Raw genomic sequence first — 19,721 nt, forward strand, 5'->3', positions numbered from 1 at the left:
AGCAAGGTCATCCTTGCTATTACTAATAATGATCGAATAAACACAGATATAAGGTAACACATAAACCGGCAAAGTTTTGTATCATGACGTGCATATGCTTGGACTTTATTTGAAGTAACGGTTTTCAGTTGTGTTGTATTGTAGTGATATATGAAATATTGACAAATTTTAGGACTTCCGTCATGAGGGTAAGGCAAATACTCGATCAGACGTGAGGCGGAGCAACTCTGAAAACTGATATTTTATTCCATGAAATACTGATCAAGACTCCATACGTTGTCATTTCAAGTTCCTGAAATTGGGCTAATCTTTTGATAGAGGTGTTGTTGTCGATATAATGATTTCAAAAACAATAAAATATGCAGTTTTACAAAATTTTCTTCACACATTTACATTCAAATAAGATGTGTTCAAAAGCCACATAATCCCTTCATCTGCATGCCCGACAGGCATCATACTTCAATCATGAAGAGCGCCGCCTATGGATTGATACAAACTTTTTAACCTTTGACCCACCTGTTCAAGATGCACCGGTACCTATATATAATAGCAAATAAGACAGCTTTCAATCAACATGCTGTGGATCCTATATGTACTAATATGTCAGCAAGGTCCCGAAGACAGATGTCATTTTGTAGCTCTGTGCCCTGCCCTTGATGATGTGCGCAGAAGATATATCAAACAGAACTTTATTTGTTTCAACTGTAATGCATGCATAGATAATAGTAATAAGCCAGTTATAAAGGAAAGACTGTCTGAACTGTTAATTAATCCAGCCTGCTATATTATTCATAAAGGCGGCCATATTGACTGTGTTCCAGCCTTTGAACAGCAGTCCCGTCTATTATATAATATATAGTCTGCACCATAGAAGACTACGAACCTTCTAATCTGGCGACCAAATCCCCGTGAAGACTGGAGGACTGATTTTTGCTGCATGCCAGCTTTTTAAACTTTTTGTTGTGTGTAAATGTTTGTCCTGTATAACTTGATTTTTAGATTGGTGACGTGAGTTTTGTACCAAAAACTCAGCTAGGGGGAATCTTCGATAATTTAAGACAAGACAAGACAAGATGGCACCCTCCAACAGGGATAAGTATTCGGTGCTTCTTCCGACTTACAATGAAAGAGAAAATCTTCCTATCATCGTCTGGCTGTTGGTGAGGTCTTTTACACAGAGGTAAGGATGTGGAATGTGTAACATGTCTGACCACAGGGGGGGGGCAGGGAGGAAAACATAACAAACAAATAAATAAACAAGCAAGTAAATAAACAAAATATAAACAAAACATACAAACAAGCATACAAATACACAAATAAATAAACACACAGACAAACATAAACAAATAGATAAACAAAAAACTCATACAATATCATAGAACGTTGAATAAATAACACAAGCAAATAAACAGACCAATGTATACACACATGCATGTACATATATATATATATATATATATATATATATATATATATATATATATATACACACACACACATGCATGTATATATGTATATATATATATATAATATATATATATATATATATATATATATATATTATATATATATATATATATATATATATCATACCAGTATATTGATGGTGCAAATACAGCGATCTAATTGGTCGAGACGCGAAAAGAACCGTGGTATATCGGCGATATACCACGGCTGGCATGCGCACTGGCTCTTGGCTTGAGGAAAAGTCCTTTTATGACATTCCATGACAGAATTTCAATATACTGTGAGCAATAAGTCACACCCAGCAACTGTATACCACTCGATTATTTTGACCATTTCATTCCATATATGCACTCGCTATCGCTCGTGCATATATGTCGTGAACTGGTCAAAATCTCGTGGTATACCATCGCTGGGTGTGCTTGATTGCTTAATATATATATATATATATATATATATATATATATATATATATATAAAATGTATGTGTGTGAGAGTGGAAGGACAACAGCATTGGAAAAAGATTGAAATGATTGACTGAACAGATCATGCAATATATCAACATGCGACAGCAGTACCACTACTCCCATACTTCCCCAAGGGATGTGACTCAATGGCCGCCAAGGCCATGACATGGCCGGTGATATAATTTTTCCAGCTGCATATAAAATGACCGTCTCACCGCAAATGAGCAAAATTCCATACCAGTTGGGAAGGACATGAACGGGGCTCTCAAGTTCAACATGCCATGAATGTGCAATCAAAAAGAAAGCAATTTTACGGCAATTTCGAAGTCGTGTAGATACCATTTCTTCTGGTTTCTGCTCTTCTGCATGAGGAGTTTAAAACGCCCGGGTCGCTGTGTTGTCCGTTGAGCTGCGTTGATCCTTTGAAATCGTATATGGGCCAATTACATAACCCGTATTAGCAAAGCCAAACGACTCATTTGGCGCGATACGGAAATGAGCTTACAAAATGTGAAAATGGTCAAGAATTAATAATTCAAGAACCGCTCAAAAACCACTGTTTTGATTGCTTTGAAAATTTGTGTGCAAGTACCTTAGGTGAACCTTGTAGAGTTTTACGAATATCGTGAAGATATCTTTAATTTTGTATTTTTGCTGAAATTTTGGGTGATTTTTCTCATTTTCAGTAAAAATTCTTCTTCTCTGAAACTGCCAGCCCAATCGCTCTCAAATTTGGGTTGGATTTTTGCAAGGGTGTTACTCTTCTAGTTTGTTGAAATTATGACAAAATTGGGAAAATTACTATTTTGGGGCAATTTTGTCATTTTTGGTCAAAAAATCTTAAAAAGTATTTTCTTTTTAAAGCCCCTGGACAGACAGCTTTTATATTTGGTACACAGATGTACAGAGATGACAATAGTTAGATGCGTGGACATTGTCCTGAAATATACAAATTTGTATTTTTAAGACAATTTTGTCATTTTTGGTCAAGAAAACTTGTTCTCAAAATTACTTATCTGATAGCTTTGTAATTTGGTATAAAGTCCCTTGTTTGATAGCTTTGTAATTTGGTATAAGTCCCGAGGGATGTTATTAGATAAATTTTCTGCTCAAAGTGTTGGGAAACCCCAAATTTGTATATTTTAGGTAATTTTCCCAGTTTTTGACCTTAAATGACCCACACCAACCAAGGATATATTATGAGACAGTTTTGAACGCTGTGAAAATAATTTCGTCGTATTTGGTATCAATTTGTAGTAAAATTTGATCCAGAAAACAAAGCTGAGGTGAATTTTTTCATTGTGGACCAATTTTTGCAACTTTTCTATGTAAGATACACAAGAACTGATGAGAAATTTGGATCCAGGATAATTCCAGATGTTGTAATCATCCCCCATAGTGGAAGGCATTTCACTATCTTTAACTAACTTAAGTGCTGTTTACATTAGAATGATAGCATAGCATTAATTAAAAAATCCCTAAGGTTGTAAATACATTTCCTGCCATCTAATACCAAAATAAACGACTTTAGTCAAATATGTCATGTTGTCAATTGGTTATCATATTAAAATAGAAAGTTGATGATTTCATATTTTCCTCACTCAGTGGGTATGACTATGAAGTGATCATACTTGATGATGGTAGCCCTGATGGTACGCTGGAAGTTGCACAGGAACTGGAAAGGATCTATGGAAGTGATAAAATTGTGAGTATTCATATCTTGCAAAACCTGCACAGAATATGCATAGTCAGCTCTATTGTACTTTTTAATCATCATCTGACCTGTAAATGTCAATTTCAAAAATTGGTTGTATCACTTTGAAACTAAACTCTTAGCTTAACATACCAAATGTGGCCAAAAGGTTCCAACATGTAATTATGTAGACTTAAAAACACCTTGATAAGGGTAGTCTCCAGCCAGCTGTCTTGGATCCTGAGATAATCCCTGTACAACAAATATCTGGCATTGGGATTTTAATTTCTGACTTCTAGTACAGACCAGTCAAATACTACAGTCAGTGTTTCTCATGACAAACAACATAGAGCTACACAGAATTCACAGACTTCATGAAATGCAATTGGTTTTTTTAGTCTGGTTTCTCAGATATTACTCTTTTTGCATACAATTTTCACCATATTTGGTTCTAGTTCAACAATCTGGCCTCAAGTGAAAAGTTTAGATATTTCTTAAAATATTCATTGCTTAGGTATCAACTACAAGCCTTAAATGAATCTCTGGCCAGTGTTACATTTCACAAAATATAGCGAAATACTTAATAGTGATGATATAGAATTCCACTTTCTAGAGATTTGATGATCAAATTTATCGTCAGATAACTACCCATAATGCATGGTAGCATCAGCATAGAAATATCAACGATGAATAAATAATCTTTTTAGATCATTTTGATAGTAAAAATATTCTGAACATAATTATAATGGCTCCATTAATTCCTTTCCAACTAAGAGTTAGAGTATCTTCTTTCAACAAAATAGTTATTTGAATTGTTCTGTCCTTTCCTTGTTCAATAGTGGATAGTAATTTTCTGTCATTATTGATTGGCGTGTTTGTATCAAGATTCAATAAATTTTAAATCTGAAAGGACATGGTAATGTGTAATACTCACATGCGCCACAAACAGTGACAGATCTGTTTTGTTACCGTAACTATGACATTTCCAGGACGTCAGCTACTGCATAGTATCCATATTGTATCTTCCCTACTAGTATGTTAGAGTGTCTTCAATAACCATCAATGCTGTGCTATTTATTGTAATTACAGGTGCTGGGGCCAAGGCCGAGAAAGCAAGGCTTAGGTGAGTGATTATCAGTCACTTATTCACAAATGATAATAAAACCAGAACATTTGCCCAGAATGATGACTATTGAATTGAAGTACATGTTTGTGTGATTGACAGAGCAAATTTCAGCCATGGTACCGGATGTATCCGATATCTCATTGCAATATAACAAAGGTCATGATTATAAAGTTACACTAAATTCTCGACCATGGGCCATCCGAGTACTTCAAGGGTTCATACATCATTGTTTAAAGTTTCAACACATAAATGATATAACTTAAAGTTCTGCTTTTTTCACACAATTTCTGTATCATTCACTCTTCTGCATGGTCTGATCTCTCATTCATCTCACTCATGTGCATTTCACCTACTGACATCACTCCACATTGCAGTCAGGAATAGATTTACTTTTCCCCTTGATGAATTTTGCATGTATTTTTAGCTCTCATTTGGTATACCAAAGAGAGCTTATCGTATAAGGTGAATCATTTTATTTGCATCTCATTTACATGTCGTCTGTGTGTATGTATGTACGTATGTATGTATGTCTGTTAGTCCATCCAGATCAAAAACTCCTAAACCGCAGCAGCTACCGTCTTAGTATGTGGTGTACAGGTGCACCCAGGGGTGCAGATGTGAATTTGTTCAAATGAACATGTCAGTGTCATAAATATGCAAATGAGGTAAAAAAAGGAAAAATCCTGCAAATTGCTAAAACTCAATAACCATTGATCAGATTTGGTTGAAACTTGGTATGTAGGTGCCTTTAGGTATTATAAATTAGATGTGTACATCTGTGGATGAAATTTGCATGTTTGTATTTTTGGGGTAAATTTTTTCAGTTTTTAGTCAAAACATCATCTTCTCTGAAAGAGCTTGTCTGATGGCTTTGAAAGTTGGTATCCTTGTTCCTCGGGATGACCTCAGTTAAATTTGTAAAAATTGTAGTGAATATATTGTATTTGTAATTTTTGGGCAAATTTCTCAAATTTTGGTCAAAATTTTTTTTCTCCAAAAACTACTCATCTCCAAAAACTACTCATCTGATGCCTTTGATATTCGGTATACAGGTTCATAAGGTTGATCAAAATGTGATGCATTGAAATTCATATGAAATTTGCAATTTTGTATTTTGGGCAATTTTTGTCATTTTTGATCAAAAAATAGATTTCTCAAAAACTACTTATTTGATAGCTTTGATATTTGGTATACAGCTTCCTAGGGTTTATCTTGATATGACATGATGAAATCAGGATGAAATCTGCAATTTTTTATTTTTGGGGCAATTTTTGCCATTTTGTTCAAAAAATTTGTTTCACAAAATCTACTTTTTAATAGCTTTGATATTGAGTAGAAATATTCCTATGGATGATCTTAATTTAATATGTTCGAATTGTATCTTCTTCAATTACATATTTTTGCAGCCATTTTTGCCATTTCGGTCTGGCTGACCTGAAGTAGGCTGTCAAAGATTTCCATCAACACGTGTCACAAAGAGTTATTCTCTACATAACACAAAGGAGCTCTTTCAGCTGCCAGGTCGCTTGTTTCAAATATTCAGAGAAATATTTTCGATTTCGTATTTTTGTGAAGCTTCCTAATTTTTAACACAAAAACTTACAGAAATTGTCCACTGTATTGATTCCATAACTTTTTCAGGTTGTGTTGATCTGAAAAAAATTAATAAATATTATTTTGTGAAAAGATTTTCTGATTTTTGGCGATTTTATACCTACAGGAACTAAGAATACATGATGTGGTGTTTTTCATATGGTAAACTGTATTTGGTGTTAAAATGCAGTAAAAGAATCATTAGAAAGCACAGCTGAAGGTGATTTTAGCAGGTTTGATTTTGTGTAATTATATTCCAAAATGTTTTCAGTGTTTGAGAGTATCAAGGTCGTAAATAGCTCATACACTTCCTGTCATTGTATCTTGTCATGTAAACATTGTTGATAGCAAAGGATGGACCATGTGATATCCTGAAGGGGGATCTGGAAGATTGTCAAATAAAGATTCAAAGTAAATGTCAGTGAAAAACGAATCTGCCAGAAAAGAAGGCTTGACTAAAAGAAAAGGTGGAAGAGTGGAAAAAATACTATACAGTGGATCAGGTAGAAAATAATGCTGCCTAATCAATCTTAGGACACCCCCCCCCACCCCCACCCCCCCCCCCGAAATATCAAATGGTCCACCCCATGTCTTTGTGCACACATTTCACAATGCACTGTATCTAAGTTGAAGATTCCAAGTCAGGTCAGGATTTGAAAGGAATATTAGTCAAGTTTACCACAGTTAAAATTCTTAAGTTGATCTCAGTGCCATCACCCTTGTGACATATTGGTTTTATAAGTTATTCCAAAAGTGGATGCACCAGTTACACTGGAAGAAAACAATGTTTACTTTTCCCTTAGGGTTTCTGAGTTTATGGTTGTATGTTGAAATCTCTCCATGTATCTGGTGTATGAGCAAAATATAAACATTGGTTGCATGTTAAGCATTTTAGTCAAGGTTATCTGTTGTTCATGAAAATCAAGAAAAGGTAGCTGTTTGCCTGTATTTGTCAACACATGACTGCCTTGTGGGTTGATTGTCTTAAACTTTATCACATAAGTAGAAAGAGGACAAGAAACTAATCAAATTGATGTATAATTTTTACCCTGAGTGCCTGTATATATAACTATTTTATCATTACATCCAGCGGTTTGTTATATCTTTATCATTCTCCATGGGCCAAAGCACACTAAGGAGCCAATGTCATCACAGCCAGTCTGTGTATGTCAGTATGTCTGTATGTCCATCCATTCGCCAGTCTTTCTGTAGACCAAGTTTATGGCGCTCATAACCGAATAATTTCCACATTAAATGTGGCCAGCTTCGGAATGCTTAGATGGTTATCTATAATCCGATGGAATCTTGTAGGCATTGATAAAAGAATAAGAAAAAAAATATGATCTTTCATAATCTGCAAGTTATATTAATAAGAGATTGATTACTTTATTATTTGGTACGTATGATAGGAGGAACATGTATGCGATACTTTGATTGAAAAGCATAAAATTCGTATATGTGTATTTTTGAATTTTTTACCGATTTTTTGTCAAAAATCTTGTTTTTGAGAGTCACATGTCAGATACAAGGTATCAAATTTGGATTTTAAGTTTTAAGCATCATTTGATTACCATATATCAAAATATTGATGAAATTTGTATTAGTGAATATGATGAGCGAATGGGAAGACAGAAGTTTGCGGTGCAGTTGACACACTGTTTTACAAAAAATTGAGCATTGAACTATCTATATGTTGTGTTTAAAAGAAGTTTTGGGGTACCACGTTTTGCATGTTTTATTTTTTTTTAAACGCCAAATATGATATTCTTGAAATCCCTGGTCCAACTGCAAAAGATTGAGAATCGCTGCACATTTTACCTGGACTGTGTGTATTTGTGGTAGATACATGTACATGCTCAACTGTAAATTAGTATTTGTTCAAATGAAGTCAGCATTACTAAATTGCTATTATGAGCAACAAAAGTCAAAACTTGGTGAAAATCTCAAAAACATTGGTCAGATCGTCTTAGCAAGGCAGCTAACATACCATATTGTTTGTACAAAAAGTGTTGCGTGGAATGAGTGAGTGAATCTAAAAGAAGATATGGTATACAGATCTTGCAAACAACCAGTCTTTCATTTTCAAGATGCAGGATAACATAAGTACATTCATAATAAGTGTCACCTGTATAGTCAGTAAACTTTGCTGCTTAATCCAACAAGGTCAGGTTATTAGTTACCAACTCTTACAGCTGTGGATGTAAATATGACAATTTTGTGTAAAAAAAATGTTCCAACAATGGTTTTAAAGGATTTTGTATTTTTCCATTGTCATATTATATATTTATGGAATTGTTTGTCTGTTTAAGTCAAGTAATGGCTTCTATATAAATCTCTAGTTTCATGCTTTGAAATTTGGTTAGAATATCTTTAAAACAGATGTACATACCGTATCTGATGCTTCAGGCTTCTTGCTATATATTGTGTTTGGAAATTTCCCCATTTGTCTTTGACACTGCAATGCTTGTTTAACTTGGTGGCAGTTTGGGACATACCATTATCATGTAGGTGTGGCAGCTTCATTAACAGTGGAAGCTGAGGAATGCCCATTATTACATCTTACCTTAGTCTTCGATTGTGCAACCACAGACCGTACAGAGACCAAATATTGTCTACGTTAATTTTATGCATTACACTTTTATGAGGGGACACCTTTAGTTTGGTATGGCTGACTTTATCACTAGTTATGATGCGTGTAAGTGTACATGTATGTGATCAACAGTTGCAAGTTGCCAACCATTTCATACTTCAATGGATGGTGCATCAAAATTTGTTCAAATTCACTTGACTATGAATATCACAAGCTACGGTACATAGAATTATGTTAAATATCATGTATACACTCATTCTGGCTTGCCACACATAACCAATTGTGAGCAAATTGTCATTGACACTATTTTTCTGTTGTGGCAAATGCCAGCAAGTTTATTAAAAACTAAACTAAGATTTTATATGTAACCCCCAAAATGACATGGAAACTTAAATCTGTATGTTTCCCAACTGTTTTTGTGTCATAGGATTTCAGAATTTCTATAAATTAATATTGTTTTCAGAAAATACTATTTGGTATTTAAACTCACTGAAGTAGCTGCATTGGTTTACAAATGGTGAAGTTATTTGGTTCAAGATGAAAAAAGGGTAAATTATTCTACATGTAGGTAGAGGATCATTGTTTGTAATGAGTCTTAAAATACTGTGGTATTCATTTTGAACTGAGTATTTTTTTTTATTTGGTTAATGTAACATGTGAAGTGAGGGTCACAGGTTTGCTTTTACTTCAGTCAGTATCTAACATTTGTCACCCTATACCATCAGGCACTGCCTATGTACATGGTATAAAGCATGCCACTGGTAACTACATCATTATAATGGATGCTGATCTCTCTCATCATGTGAGTTCAACTCAAACTTTTTCAACTTTTTTCCACATTTTTCAAAATTGAAGCATTAAAGACATTATATTTGTGAAGAACAAAATTGAAATTTGCCAGAATGATTGTCATTCATTAAGTGTTGTCAGTCTCCAACCATGGATACCAGGGAGTAATTTTATCTACCGGTATTACTGCTATTGAACATGTCCATATATGGTTACAAAATACTGCTGGAGACAGGCATCAGTTTCTTTGGTTTACTTTCACTAATGTGTTTCTGCATCAAGATATCTGTAATGAGGGGAAGTATCCAATCTGATGTAATCATCTCCACCATACTCATTTACATCCATTGTATCAGTGCACAAAGTGGCCCAAGGACTGTGGGGGCGCTGTTCTTGATAAAAAGATACCGTAGCTTTGGATATGGATGTTTTATTAACTGTCTGTGTCTCTTCAAAAAATTGTTCATAAAATTCTCACTCTATGCTTGTGCCTTAATATTCAATGTCACGGTGGCCTTGTAAGTTACAAAAATACTGCTTGAATGTCAATTATCTTGCTGTATAGATACCTTTTCATTTGCTGAACAACCTGATTTGAATTTCATATATCTGTTTTTTTTTCTTTCTACGTTCAACAGCCAAAATTTATTCCAGAATTTATTGAGTAAGTATTGGAAACTGATAAGAAATTTTGATGAATTCACAAGAGCTGGTAGTAAAAGAAAGACATTTACACAACAACAGAATAACAGCAATTGATAAACCAATGGAAAACTTCATTGAGATGTTTATGTAAAAGAGTGAACAATGAAAATGTTGATATATTTGATTTGTAGCTCAAGTATTTTTGATGATTCAGCAGCATAACATTAAGCTAATAAGATTATTACCAAGGCAATGTATTATTTGCGTATAGCTTTAGTGTTTAATAAAGTTCTGTCCGAGTTTTGATTGTAGGACTGGAAAAGGATTGCTTTGAGGAAAGCAAATTGCATTACTGCCTGGCTGTCTAATCTGAATTCACCTTCATGTATGTCTTTTCCTGGTAACATTACGATGTATATCGCTCTATTTTTCGTGGAAATGTAACAAAAGTAGTATTCCTTAAGTCAATCTTAGCATAATACATACTGAATCTATCTGTCTGTTTGTGAAGGGAGTAGATTGCTAGTCACACATGTCCCAACTTTTTCTATTTATAACAATTATTTTAATCCCTCTCCCTGGCCATGAATGGCTTCTAGTCAGTGTGATAGCAAGTTACAGTGAAATCACAGTTACTCTAATTTATTTTAATTTCTGTATCTGACATTAGCAGCTCTTTCAACTGTTAGGGCATTTGTGTCCAAAACAAGGACAAGATACATGTCCATAGAAAATATCTATTGTGTACTGATCATACGTGGGGTAAAACACAGAAGTATAAACTTACATGCATTTCAAACCTTTGAGGCAATAACTTTAGATTCATATTACCTCACAATAATGTTTGTAAAATGAAATATTACTCTGAATGCTAATATGCAAGTGATCAAATCTCCCATCTCTTTTAAGTTCAACTGACAACCTATGCCCTGGCCCACCTGAGAAACCCTAGACCCAATCTTTGTCCTGAAATCAAACAGGTTTCCTTAAGGGCCTCCCTAGCTTTGTGAAGCAACCTGACCACCTAGGACAATGAAGATTTACAAAATTGTTTGGTTTAGGCCAAGTATTTTTCAGTCTTTATTATCGGCATGCTTTTACCATACTACTGTATATATGTGTATATACATGTACATACACCTATGTCAGTCCATGTAGTCTGTGTTTTTGTCTCCAATCATGTTTCTGTGTCTATATCATAGGCCTTCTCTCAGTTCACAATACACTCTTTAATTCCTTGATTATCTGAATAGGAAGCAGAAAGAAAAAAGTTATGATATCATATCGGGAACAAGATACATTGGCAGTGGTGGTGTGCATGGCTGGGATTTTAGGAGAAAACTGATCAGGTAGGGTCACCAAAAAATACAAATCATAAACACTTTATTTCAGATATATGTATGCCAAAACATTTGGGATTATAATTTCAAAAAATACACAAACATTTTTGTCTTTTCAGGTGATGCAATGTGTTGTACTATGAAGTCATTGGATGTTACATTAAATGCAAAGTTTAAACTCGTCAATGTCTAAAATTTGTTCTTTGTTTGGTCATATTTTAGCCGCACTGCCAATTTTATTGCACAGTTCCTGTTGAGGCCTGGTGCATCAGATTTAACAGGCAGTTTCAGGTGAGTTTGATGCCATGACAGCGTACCCGGTGTTTTCAAGTTTCCTTCTTTTGAATTGAACAGATATATCCCCAATCCATTACATTTACCAGTAATTATTTCAGCTCCAAAAATGAATGTCATAATTGAAATCCTAAAATAGAGGTTCTAACATGTACACATTTGCGTCTGCTTTCAATGCAGTTTGAAATAATGAAGATAAGGTACAAAAATAGTTTTCATTCAAGGATTCAGTGTAGAGTTCTAACTTGAAGATAATCTAGATATGTGCAAGTTTCACATATCAGCTGTTCACTGACATAAATCAGTAGTACCGGTGTTGTAACACTTTTTAGATGGATTTCAGTGAAACCATTGTTTTTTATCAAGGTAACAGCACGATAAACACATTGAAATTAATGGTTTGAGATCATCGACATGTAGGATTATGTGACAGGAAATTGAAAAATCCTGTCATCAGATGATTTATAACACTTCCTGGGACATCATGTAAAGTTGCACGTCAGTTCAGCTTTTATGAAGACAAAGTATTCCTGCAGTTTTCCAGCTTTGTCTTCGCATTTAATTTACAGATTGTCGGTTGAAGATGTGTGACTGAAGTTTTTTCTAGGATTTTACAAACAGATGATACACAATGAAAAATGATCAAAGGTTTGAATAAAATGCCTGGCAAAAATTTGCAAGCATCTGATAATGACTAATCAACGTGCACTTTGCAGGTTTCCTGTTGCCTTTTTGTGGATCATAAAAAATATTCATTGCAGTCGTTCATAAAATGACTGTTGTAATCCTTTTCAATAAAATTACAACAAAATTTGTACAACAACATGTATGATATTTTTCCTATTTGTGTTTTTATCTTGTTCAGGCTTTACAAGAAATCAGTGTTACAGAAGTTGGTTGATTCCTGTGTTTCAAAAGGATACGTGTTTCAAATGGAGATGTTAGTGAGAGCCAATCAATTTGGATTTACTCTTGGTGAGGTAATACCACTTTCTACTCGACCTGCATTTTTTAAGAAAAGGATTGTAGCGTATGAATTTGGAAACAAGACAATATATTTGCTTACTTCCCAAATATTAGTGTGAGATATCAAAACTTAATAGTCATAGAAAAGTTGTGCCACACCCTTGTTGTCATGAAGTTTCATTTAATGGGAATTGCTGAATATTTTTTTCCTGCTGTCTATTAATGTAATTTTTCTGTGTTGGAGATTGTATTTACTCATAGTAGTGAAATGACTCTAGGCACATTTAGTGCGCCCTCTGTGACAGGTCTGACAAAAACTCCATAGTGACAGGTCATTGATTACATCTGCTGATTTCTACTAACACTATGGCTTTTTACATGTATTCATACACCGTTATCTTTCTGTTACATCACATTCTTTCATAAGGGAAAAATAGCTTTGAAATATTTCAACTCATGTAACTTTTAAATCTCGTTTTCATTTGCATATAGGTACCAATCACCTTTGTTGACCGTATCTATGGAGAGTCCAAACTAGGAGGAAGTGAGATTGTGCAGTATGTCAAAGGACTTCTGTATTTATTTGCTACAACATAGTATGACATGTGGAAAACACTGAAATGATGCAAGTGACTTCTAGAATAAACAGCACAAAATGGAGTATCTTATACAATCAACAACTCAAATGAATAATTTACTAAAATCAATTCCTTCTATGCAGAAATTTCTTTCTTTTCATTTTCATTCAAGTACTTCCTTGTTCAGTAGTAGATAGTCGATTGTTCATTTAAGCAAAACAATTCATAAAACATGGCAGTTGTGATTGTGTCATTTTATTCTGTAATTTTTAAGCCAGAGAGTTTCCATTGAGTGACAATTAGGAAGCAAGACTAATTAGGAGCTTAAAAAACTCCTACTTTGCATAATTATGGCATTGATGTGTGTGTTTAGTTGTTATTCCATATACAGCAATCCACCTGGAGCAATACGAAAACTTAGCATTTCATCGATGAATCAGTTTACAGTACATTGATTGGTAATTATGATCAATTAGTGAAATGTTGTGTCTCTAACATTGAGATCATCCAAGGGCAAGACCTCATTTTATAAGTTTGAAAATGTCATGTGTTCTGAGCTATTTATGAACAAGTCGTGATATTGATAAATAATTTGTAAAAATCACGACACAACACAAGAGAAAGATAATTAAGATATGCCAGTCGTGAGATTATTGTTCCTACTAATGTTTCTTTTCAATATGGATAATACCCATACGATAATGTAGCAAACACAGAAAATAACTTAATTGGAATTCTATCCATGGTGATTATTGTGACAATACCGGTACTGTAATTGCGCGACATCAATACTGTACCATTGATACTAACTACATAGTGCCTTTAGATAGATGTAAAATGGATTATTGTTCAACCATCCTCTTTCAAAATGAAGAATAAAATAGGGGTCACTGTCGCCACGTCAAATATTGACCGTTGGCGATGATACCAAAGTGGAGTGTCTCTTTAAGACACCCTGGCTGTTAAACTTTGTACCAACCAAGCAAAATCACACTGAGCTATATATCCCTCCGGAATGTGTTTTACCTGTTGAAAGATGCACAAACAAATAAACAACTTTCTATTTTTAGGTAGAATACACCTCGGGGACAGATATTCAGACTCTCAAACTTTTACAATTCATTTCTGATATACCACTTGTAGGGGTTCATTTTAAAGCTCTTGGTGTAAGAAAACTTTTCACCAGCTTAGTTTTCGAAATTTGAAAATTTCTTCCATGAAAATAACACAGGGATGGAGGCCATTTTGAATATTATACTTCGGTAAATCTTGGGTTATTTGTTTTTCTAGTACCAAAATTTGCACAGTGACCCCTATTATATTCTTCATTTTGAAAGAGGATGGTTGAAAGATCCTAAGGAAAGTTTGAGCAAAACTTTAAGTCTTTCACTTTTGAGGCGCATACTGGTTAAATGTCACTATACCCTTTTGCAATATTTCTCTATTCTAGAGCCGTTGATTTATCACACCAAAGATCTACATCCATCAGAAAGTGTTCTTGATGTGAAATTTCGTTTGTAGGTTTTGAATGTCCAATAGTCACAGAAGTACAAAGGAAAAAACTCTGAACTTGTGGCTATAAAAACCAATCTTCATTTTGGTTTTCAGTAGTGATTTACCAAATCTAATGTTTCATCTATGTGTTAAATGTTCTTGTACAATTGATAATATTTTCTAGACATCCCAGTGTTGTAACATTCCTACTAGAAGCCGTGACCTTCATTTGAACATTTTGGGCAAGACGGTAGAATGCTGGGCCCTGAGCTGTAGTATAATGCAGCATTTTTCTTGGAGAATATATTTTGTTTTGTGTTTACTATTACAGGCACTGTTGGACAATCACTGATGTCTGCCTATGGGGTGATGTGCCAACTTTGGACACGTCTTTGTAAATTCTGTGGAAACTTTCACAAGGTTGTAATCATTGGCATATATAGCATACAGGTTGTTTGTTACTGTTCACTAAGTCAAAAAGTAGCAGTTGTTATTAATTGGAATGTATCTTTGGTAAGAAATATTTTACCCTATTTTCTGAAAGTATGAGATTTATTTATAGTGCCTTATTTTTGTATCAAGGGAGTAGAGGTGATTAGAACCATTAACTTTAACACGTCATGATGGTTTTGTTTTCAGATTGACCATCAATTACTAAGCACATAGGTGCAAACAAAGTAAAAAATAGCCTCAATTAAGGCAATTAGAGTGATATTTCATGTCAAAATTATAGAAATTACTTGCTATTTTATCAGCCTCCTACACGATAAATTTACTTATAATTCTTCAATAACAAATTGATCGTGGTTTTGCAATAGGGCCATGTTATTGTATCATATCCTTGATTTAATAATCGTGCCCTCATCTGCCCATCTGATGGAAAATGGCATTCATGAGATTTCCAGAATCCAATTTCAAGTGACTGAAAATCAGGAAAGATGATAAGTTCCTCTATGACACACTCACACACGTACTTATGACCTTCAAAGGTGTTGATAAATACAGCTTATGCGTAAAGCTCTGAGGAGCATGACAAAACAAAGGCAGCCTTCAAGCAACAAAACACTGTTTATGATTTCAGTGACTTGAAGGCTGGCAAAGTGCCACCCCCACACAGACTGACAAATATTTGTGCTGAAGATGGAAAACAAAATCTATACACCTACATGTTGTCTTCACCAATTATTGATATCAAGTGGGTATGTTTATAACTCATACGCGGAGGATATAGCTGATGTTAGCGGTTATGGTCAACAAATAATTAGAGTAAAATTGCTCACCAGGGGTAGGGCTATTTTTGTCTCGCAACTTTGAAATGGTTTACAAAACTGGAAAAAGGTCGAACCAATTTGCAATGAATTCTGAATCAATGCTTAAACATACAGTCAAACCTGTCATAGTGGTCACCCTTACAGAGCGGTCACCTCTCTATAGTGGTCACTTTGTGGCAGTCCCGTGGCATTTTACATGTTAAAGGACCTCTACAGAACAGCCACCTCTCTTATGTGGTCAGTGGTCACATGGAATTGCTCCATTTTGGTACAAAACCTGTATATAATGGTCAATATATCTGACTCTCAATGACCTCTATCAAAAAATGCTCAGACTGGCAAGCACGAAATAAGTCTACTTTTACTGATTTTACATTCTGCATTACAAGCTTTCAGAAACTAAATAGCTGTTCTATGTTTTTTAACAGATTTATGTTATGGAATTTTATGATTGCTTTTATCTTTCCCTAAATTCACCACTTAGCACACCACCTGCACAGAAAGTAATACCACACCCACCCTCTATAGAAAGGCCACCTCCATATAGTGGTCACTTTTTCTTGGTCCATTGAGTGACCACTATACACAGGTTTGATACAAAGTCTGTATTCCCAATTTTAAAGTCACCACTCTAACATACTGTGTGCACCACATATTTTCATGTTCTTTGTTGCAATATTAATGCAGACAACAAATTATGGCTACACAAAAGTTGAAAGTGAAAAAGTTCTTAGAGTAGAGACATTACTTTTTACACCCATTTGAAGTTGCATTGGTACAGTTTCTTGCGAGATTGCCAACCTCTACCCAATGCTGTTGTATCTAATGTGCATTCAAGTACGTACATCTCTATTCTATTCTGAGAAAGAAATCTGCTGAGTAATGTATTAAACCATTACAGTGTGACATCACATTGTACTACATGGAGTATTTGCAGTACAGCACACAATGTGACGTCACAGTGTAGCATATGCAGATTTCACAGCACACAGTGTGACATCACAGTGTAATTTATGCAGATTTCACAGCTCAGTGTTTTCTTGCTTCAAGTCTGTGGGCATAAATATCAAAACACAATAAACTGAAGGAATGATTATTCAACAGACTGTCAGGCTAGGTGGAAGGCTGATGAGCTTGTGGGGTGAACGCCTTGCCTGACTTGGCTAGATAGTTACTGCTCTGATGAGACAAGCCAAGTGACAGGGGCCAGTCTGAGCTCAGTGTGACATATGTACCACATAGAGTATATATATATAGATTATTCACAACTCATGTACAGCTTATCTGCAGTGAAATGAAATCCAACCCAACAAGGTACAGGTGAAAGAAACCATAGACACACTGCAATCTCTTTACGTTTGGATGGTGGCCAAAGAAAGAACTATTTTCCACAAGGTACTTTATGGGTTTGATGGTGTGATTTTACATGAATTGTACACTATTGAAATATCAATTTTACTAAGTGATTTAAGGTAATATGCACCTCGAAAGTGAAAGACTTAAACTTTTGCTCTAACTTTCCTCAAGGAATCTTTCAATCATTCTCTTTCAAAATCAAGAATAAAAATAGGGGGTCACCGTGCAAATTTTGGTACTAGAGAAACATATAACCCAAGATTTACCGATATTAGAAATTCAAAATGGCCGCCATCCCTGTGTTAACTCTATGGCGAAAAATAAAAAATTTCCAATTTTAAAAAACTAAGGCGGTGAAAAGTTTTCTTTCACCAAGAGCTTTAAAATGAACCCCCACATGTGCTATATCAGAAGGGAACTGTAAAAGTTTGAGAGTCCGAATATCTGTCCCCGAGGTGCATTCTACCTTAAGAGTTGATGGCCTTGAAATCTATGAAATTACATTGCTGTTTCTGTCCTAAACTCTTCTGACTCTTTTGACTATTAACAGTTTTCCTCAGCAGAAATAATATTTTTTGTGCATATTCAGGTTTATGATAACTTAGTATGGGGTTACTAAGCTTCGGTACATAAGTTATCAATTGTGATGCCAGAATTAGGAGCAAGAATGTTGGACCTTATCAAGCAGCCCCCCCCCCCCCCCCCCCCCCCCCCCCCCCCCCCCCCGCCCCGCCTCAAAAATAAAAAAAGATGGTGAAAAAGAAGGAAATGTGCTACTTTCCTTCAATGGATAAATGAAGACAAATTTCGGAATGCTTGGCATGACGTCCAACTTCTCAACTACATTGCATATTGCAATATATATGAAAATTATTATCAATTTTAATAAAAATATGAAAATTATTATCATCATCATCATCATGATGCAGCAAACCAAGGTTCACCAGCCCTTCATATGAACTATCATGAAATGCAATCACAGGGAACCCAGGCTCTTAGTTATTAATTTTAGTAAAAATATGAAAGTTATTATTATCATCGTCATGCAGCAAATATTTAAACCAAGGTTCACCAACCCTTACATTTCAAAATAGTCTATAGATATGGTGACTAATTTCTCGATCACATTCAAAGTATTTTTGACAGAGGTAATTCAGTCATATATGCTGACCATCATACAAAAGTTTTATACCATATTGGAACAATTACAATTGTGGCTTAAATGACAACATACACATGAAACTGAGGCTGCTGTTCCCTACAGGGCCATTAACATGAAAATGTAAGGTACGTATTACGGGACTGCCAGGAGGTTGCCATTATAAAGAGATATTTGCACTGTAAGGATGATCACTGACGTGGGTTTGACTGTATGTAAATGAAAGCTTTTAGATAGCAGGTTTAATCTTTAGGGTCGATGGTTTAATTGACTCACAACAGTAAAAACAAAGTTAAGGGGAGAACCATTTGATTTCTTGGAGAATATGGAGGATTTTCAGAAAACAAAATTTGTCACCAGGTGAGGTGAGATAGAAGAAAAAAAAAAATTGATCCTGTCATGGCCTGAGAAAAAAAAAATTGTCATAAAAGACAGAAGTGAACAATTAAATGCACCAGAAATTAGCAAAATTTGGAAACCTTATTTTCATGTATTCTTTGCCGGCGTGCCACCATAGGCGGCGCAAATGTTTTTACCATGAGCAATTTTTATGTTTTTTTTCCAAGCACTTATAATATAAGCATGCACTACATAGGTCTACTATCATGTTTTCCTTCCCTTTTCTGACCCAAGAAATCATATTTCAGGATTTCTGTTGCAATATGTCAATGGCACATCAATTTCTCAAAATTTTCACAGGATCAAGGACAAACTGAGCTGTTGTGAATTCATCCTTTATTATCACAGAAGTATGTTTTAATTTGCCTCAGTTCAATAACAATTTTGACAGTTAAACATACCATATTCAGGCTTTTCATTAGAACCTGGCAGCTGGAGAAATGACACAAGGTCACAGATTTTCCGTTCTAACCATTTGTCTTCAGTCTCTGGCAAAC

At 34.8% G+C, this 19,721-nt stretch overlaps 1 protein-coding gene across 2 annotated transcripts; it reads left to right on the top strand.

The window, feature by feature from the left end:
* Positions 1 to 935: 935 nt before the first annotated feature.
* LOC139147164 (dolichol-phosphate mannosyltransferase subunit 1-like) lies at positions 936 to 15,588 on the top strand. 2 transcript variants are annotated; one of them, XM_070718078.1, is made up of 9 exons: positions 936 to 1,180; positions 3,537 to 3,636; positions 4,714 to 4,747; positions 9,659 to 9,735; positions 10,361 to 10,386; positions 11,621 to 11,716; positions 11,930 to 11,998; positions 12,867 to 12,976; positions 13,460 to 15,588. In XM_070718078.1, exons 1-9 carry the CDS (start codon positions 1,074 to 1,076, stop codon positions 13,477 to 13,479), a joined length of 639 nt encoding a protein of 212 aa, XP_070574179.1. In that variant the 5' UTR covers positions 936 to 1,073; the 3' UTR covers positions 13,480 to 15,588. The 2 variants fall into 2 exon arrangements, with proteins under 2 accessions (XP_070574179.1, XP_070574178.1); XM_070718077.1 differs by having other exon boundaries at positions 938 to 1,180; positions 12,867 to 12,981.
* Positions 15,589 to 19,721: the final 4,133 nt, after the last annotated feature.

The sequence above is a fragment of the Ptychodera flava genome, chromosome 13, assembly GCF_041260155.1.
Source record: "Ptychodera flava strain L36383 chromosome 13, AS_Pfla_20210202, whole genome shotgun sequence".
NCBI classification, from domain to species: domain Eukaryota; kingdom Metazoa; phylum Hemichordata; class Enteropneusta; family Ptychoderidae; genus Ptychodera; species Ptychodera flava.